The 6,104-nt window shown below is 45.6% G+C and overlaps 1 protein-coding gene across 3 annotated transcripts in view; it reads left to right on the forward strand.

Annotated features, from left to right (window-relative positions):
• The window catches only part of REEP1 (receptor accessory protein 1), a 117,018-nt gene that overhangs the window by 50,550 nt on the left and 60,364 nt on the right, over positions 1–6,104 (forward strand). For all 3 annotated transcript variants that reach the window (XM_019526174.1, XM_019526172.1, XM_019526173.1), the window contains exon 2: positions 3,494–3,566. In XM_019526174.1, coding sequence (XP_019381719.1) covers positions 3,494–3,566 — 73 coding nt within the window. The remainder of the gene's footprint in view (positions 1–3,493; positions 3,567–6,104) is intronic.

Consider the following 6,104-nt stretch of genomic DNA (forward strand, 5'->3'; position numbering starts at 1 on the left):
GGCCATTTTGCTGGCCAGTACCTCGACTTCTCCTGCTGCTGCGGGTCTGCCCTCCGCCTCCATGCCCTGGGCCATCCCCCACACATACCCCCACACACACACATGCACACACCCATGCCTCACCCCCCACACGCATCCCACCCTCCCACATGATATACAAGAATAAAACTTTATTTTAAACTATTATGCAACCGCCTCTATATACATTACTCAAAAAACAGGAATCAGAACAAAGCTAAAATATATTATAGTAGATGTCTGATTATTTTTAGTATATGATTTGTTTATCTATAATTTTTTAAAATGATATTTTCTAAAAGATTTTATGTGTGCACCCCTCAACAGCTCACCAGAACCTGTTAAGTGGCCTGCCAGCCGAAATAATTGCCCACCTCTGCTCTAATAGCTGCCTTGAAATTGGCAGGATGTCGTCAATTCCAGACTGTTAGAAGCCTGAGATTGAGGGCTCCTAGTCAGGTCCAGCAATTATGAGATATAATAAGAGTCCAGGATGGAAGTCTAAGAGCAGCATTTTCTGACACGTGGAAGCACAGATGAGACTCTTAAACTTGATTTGGCTGTCAAGGGTTGAGCCCTGTGGTTGAAGCAGCAGGGAAGAAAGAGGATTTTAGCTGCTGCATGCTGGCTGGACAGCAAGATAGAGAGAGTAGAAGCAATCCAGGCAGGAGAATGGTGAGTGGCCTATACGTTGGTTTAGGCAGAGAAACAGAGAGAAAGGAATGAGGTTAACAAACTCGTTCCTGTCCTTGCAGTGGCAGGATATTGGCAGTGCCCTCATCTCCCTGCTTTACCTGTGGTAAGATAGGTGTTTTTGATGTTCCTGCCATTGTACCTGGTTGCGTGTGAGGGTCATTTGTGAGGTTTTTAAGAACAGGTTTGTTGGACAAATGCTTTATTAGGATGGTTTAGAAAAGGAGAATCCTGCCATGAGCAGGATCCAGCCCTATTTTCTATGATTCTACAATGGCCACAAGGAACGATTCGGTAACTGCCTGGATGGGTGAGAGGCAGAATCAAAGACAATTTTAGTCATGCAAGAAGTTTGGAAAGTGGGGAACATGGGGGTGCTGTTAGCAGCGGTGGAGGAAGGATTTGAGGAGGAAAGATAGAAAAATGAGTGCATATAAATTAAATGTTTCATACCTAAGGTGCCTGAAACACAGCCCAGTGAAAACAATGACCTACCTAAACTTTGAGTCAGGCTTGTACAATAGCTCATACCCACCAAACTCACAGGGGTTTACGAAAAACAGGTAAATATCCCTTATTTCCAGTTTGCTGTTGAGAGACTGAGAGAGGGCCAGGCATTTACTCAGGGCCCCACAGCAAGTTGGGAACGCAGGGAGAGAACTCGGATCTTCTCACCCAGTGTCTGGTCTACAGCAGCAACATGGCCATGCTCTCACACATCCTGCACTGCCAGGGGAAAACTAAAAAACCATTACATAATCCATACTGATAGGGCACAGCAGCCCAACAGGCATCCCTTGGCCTGCATATAAAAAAGTAGTGAGGGATTTCTTCCCCTTACAGGAGACTTTCCAAGTGTTGGCCACAGATGTGCCAGTAAGCATACGTGTGTACTGTATACAGTTATGCATAGAGCTGTGTTCCAGTGATCCTGTAAACTCACTTGACCCTCTAGACAACTTCCTTGGTTTCTGTTATTAGCATAAAGTGAGGAAGAAAATCTAAATCATCAGCTGCTGGAATTTATTAGCAGGAAACCAAGAGCATAAGTTAGCAGCCAGCCTGGGGGGAGGAAAGTAGAATGGGACAGAGATGTGGCACTTTTATAAATAAGGCCAAACATATGATTCACTCCCAGGGTTGTTTTTTCAAGCCTGGGCAGAAATCTGCTTTTTTTAGCATTGATTCTTGACGTAGGACCAGATTCTTCTAGCACGACTCTCAATGGAAGTTTTGCTGTGAACTGCAGACACAGCAGGATCCAGTCAGAAGGCAGGGTAGATACCAGACCATTGTCTGCGTGCCTCCCCTGCCTGAAACAGCGTCCCTGTGTGCGTGAAGATAGTTCAAGGGAGAACAATGAGCGTGGTTTCCCAGAATCTTCTCTCTGAATATACTACCTAATCCCTGCATGCGGACATCCCTGATGAGTGAAATAGTGCCTATGTTCACTATTTCCAGCAGAAGCCAGCAAAAAACCTCAGCAAAATACTGAGTCTGTGGCTAAGTCCTTGAAGTCTGCTTTGTGCTTTGGGTTTTGCTAAGTTATGCTACAGTAAGCATGATGAATAGCTAGCAAATTGTCCTTGGTCACTGCTTTGCAAATCAAGACGCATGCAGTATCACCCCATTCTCTTCTAAATGCCTTCTTGAGAGCAGATTTAGGAAGTGCAATGGTGCGTTGCATATGGGAGTGTACATTTTTAATATCTCATGCATGTAATGGATATAAATGTAATTATGAGGCTCTTGGCTGGTGAACAATTAGCAAAATGGAAAAGACAATGGCAGGCCATTGAAACAATGAGATTTTCCATCCATAAGACCACGGGAAATGTTTACCTGAAATAAAAGAGAAATCCAATGGAAACAGGTACTTTTAAGCCAATAAGCATTTCCCTTTGGGGGTTTTAGTGCAAGCATCACAGTGTCACTGCCACCAAAGAGTGTAATGGACTGAGAACAAATGTGGACCTGACTGGGGTTTTTTTGTGGCCTAGATTGAAAGAAATGATCAAAGGAACAAGCTGCACAAACAACAGTGGGACAGGAAGGAGTTTGTATAAAAATTAATTTGCTTTTAGTTTGAAAGGATTTATGTGCAAGTTACAGATTCTTTTACTTTACTGTGATGTGACTTTTGAACCTGAGGGTCTCTCCCGTACCAAAAAGCAAACCTGAGTGGTTGGGATTTTTCAGCTACATGTAGTCTTGCAGTCAGATTTATGTGGTCAGATACCTGCACCCAGTGGATTCAACAGAAGGGTGCAAGGCTCCTCCTACACAGCTCTCAGTCCAGGGTCCAGCTCTTAATGCAGTCACATCCATTGTGTCCTTCTCACCTGCCAACATTTTGGAGCAGGGAGTGGGTATTTGAGAGAAAGGGTTTCCACAAACAAGTGGCATACCCTCTTTGCTGTGTCATGGGAGATTATTTTCAAATCAGATGTATGTTTTCCTGTTGGTTTGTTCTGCTGCATTTTTGCACTTAGGTGGAACCTCTCTGACAGGTTCCTTTGGGCTGGGTCTGTTCAATGTAACAGCCTCAAAAGTTGCAGCCACTGAATTTGCTCTAAAAGGGGAAAGGAATTTAGGTCTCATTGTGCCTCCTATTTATGCCAATGGCATTATAGTCAATGATGCAGCATGAATCCTGCACTGTAACAATGGTCCCAGATCAAATCCTGATGCTTTCTGCAGCTTCAAAAAATACAACGAACAGAAGGAAAAAATACTGCCCTGTGACAGAAAATCAATTCACTCCATTTCTGTTTTGTTTCAGGCTCATATTCGGCACTCTTTACCCTGCGTATTATTCCTACAAGGCTGTAAAATCAAAGGATATTAAGGAATATGTAAGTAATGGGGATTGTTTCTGGGGTATGTATTGTTTATGGTTGCTGCTCATTCTACTTGCCTGTACTGGGGTGAACCTGGGCTAATGGATTTCTAGCTTACGGGCAAGGTGACCTGACAGTCTGGTTACAATACTGAACTCAGGAGACTTGGTTTCTGCTCCTAGTTTTGCCATTGACTTGATGTGCCATTTGAAATGTTGCTTTAGCTCCTACGTTGTTCCCTTATACCAGGGGTGGGCAAAATGTGGCTCATGGGCTGGATGCGGCCCGCCAAGCCACTCTATCTGGCCCATGGGGCCCCTAAAAAATTTAGAAAATTAATATTTATCTGCCCCGGCTGCCTGTCATGCGGCCCTCGATGGCTTGCCAAAACTCAGTAAGTGGCCCTCCACCTGAAAGAATTGCCCGCTCCTACCTATATGGTGCATTGTTCGGATTATGAGTTGCCCCCACATTTTTGGCTCCAATTAAAATGGAAATTTCAGGTTTTTCCCTGAATAAAAGTCAACAACTGCATATAAAGTCCTGGAAGTATCATTGTCATTACCAAATCCCATAGGAAAGTCCAGTAATCTAAAACAGGACTGCAAGGGGTTCAATTCACTAAAAAGACTAACATAAAAATTGAAAAACGCTCTGACTTGTATTGCCTTCACTAAATACTGCTAGTGCTTGACTCCATGTATGATTTTATGGCTTTTTTTGGAGAAAAAGGAAAGATAGATGCGTAATCAGAATAACAGGATAGTTGGTCTCAAAAGCTGCTTAGGACCCAGAACTCAAAGGTGCTTGGGTTTTGCTGGTTTAATTTAAGGGGAGATAACATAAAATCAAGCCACTTCAGCAGGCTTGTGAACTTTCAGCTGCTCTCCCTAACCTCCCCTATAGGTGATTTAGGATCCTCAGCTGTGTCCGCAGACACCTCTCCTAGTGGACTGGCTTCTTCATATAGGTGTGGGGCGACTAGATGTAGCTGCCCAGTCTTCCTCGGAGAACTTCTCTGGGTTGTCATGTCCCATGGCAGGGGCTGCTGCCTTTTGGTAGTGAAAGTGGGGTGTGGGAGCACCTCAATCCTCTTGGGTACATTTACACTTTCTCTCTGGTGCCTTTAGAAAGGGGCACTTCCTAGCAAGCCCCTTCTCCTGCTTGCATGTGCCACTCCTGGGTGCTCCACACAGCTGCTCTCAATCATGACAGATGCAGAGTTGCTGTGGGGCACATCCCGAGAGTGGCTTTATTGCTGTGTTGCCTGAGAGCACTGGGGACATGATGTCTAACCCCTCTGTGACAGGCAGGACAGACACAATCTTGTGTTACATCTAAGCCCCCTACACTGGACCTGCTGAGCCCTTGGAAATTTCTCTTCCACCCTGTCAGCATTCTGGGGAGGAAAAAAAACCCACTGTCATATCCAGCTAATGGCTGTGATAACTGATAAGTATCTGTTGTGCTCCGTGCAGTGTCAGAGCTGTGACCACAGTGGCTGTTAAGATTTCAGGCTCTCTTCTGCCTGTTCTTGATAAAGGGAGCCATTAACTTGTCTAGAGAGTGAGAAGTAAACCAGATGGGCCCTGCCTCCCATGCCAAGTATTAGAGGCAAAATGTGAGGGGACAGATCTTCCCTTTGAATGTGCAGGCAGCTCAGTAAGTTGGAGCATTGCTGTAGTCAGGATGGTCCAAGCAATGTCTGAGAGGCATATTACTGTATTGTCTGAGATCCTTTTATTGGATCAACTGTAGAGTTGGGAGAGCTGTTGGACAAGCTTTAGAGCAGGGGTAGGCAACCACAGGCACGGGTGCCAGAGTGTGACATGTGAAGGCATTTTGCGTGGCACGCACGCCTTGGGGAGGACAGTGGGGAAGGGGCTAGGACTGCATTGCCACAAGGATTAGGCCCCTCGTGGCTCCCCCGCCGTTTGCCCCTGGCATGCCAACATCTTACAAGTCAAGGTTGTGGGCATTTTTGGCACTCTGCCGAAAAACATTGGCAACCCCTGCTTTAGGGCATAAAGTGCCCTTCCTGGCTTGTCCAGCAGCTCTCCCAGCTGTACAGCTGGTTCAATAAAAGATATCAGAAAAAATCATTGTTCCTCTGGCAGTTCAGGTAACATTACTAGTGGCAAATAATACTATTTTCATTTCAAGAGCAGGGGTGGGGAATCCACAGGCTGGATTTCATCCCTCAAGCCATTTCATCCAGTCTGTGCGGCTCCCAGAGAGGCAGGGTGAGCGGCACCAGTGCCACCAGTTTGCCACTGTGGAGCCATACTGGGCATGTTTTTGGGCAGCAGGGGATGTGAATGATGGCTGCATTATCCCACTGCTCACCCAAGCATCACCATGGGGTCTGGATCCAATCCACAAGGAGTCCCAGGGCTTCAGATGTAGCCAGGCGGCTCAGATGAGTTTTTCACCCTTGCTCTAGAGCTTTAACCAAAGCCTAGTCTACACTTGAAAGTTGTTTCAGTATAACTGTGAGCAGAGAGAGATAGAGTTAGTCGTGTTAGTCTGTAGTCAGACAAGGCAATGTAGAGT

Source organism: Gavialis gangeticus, unplaced genomic scaffold (genome assembly GCF_001723915.1).
Source record: "Gavialis gangeticus isolate Ggan-Ray unplaced genomic scaffold, GavGan_comp1, whole genome shotgun sequence".
NCBI lineage: Eukaryota > Metazoa > Chordata > Crocodylia > Gavialidae > Gavialis > Gavialis gangeticus.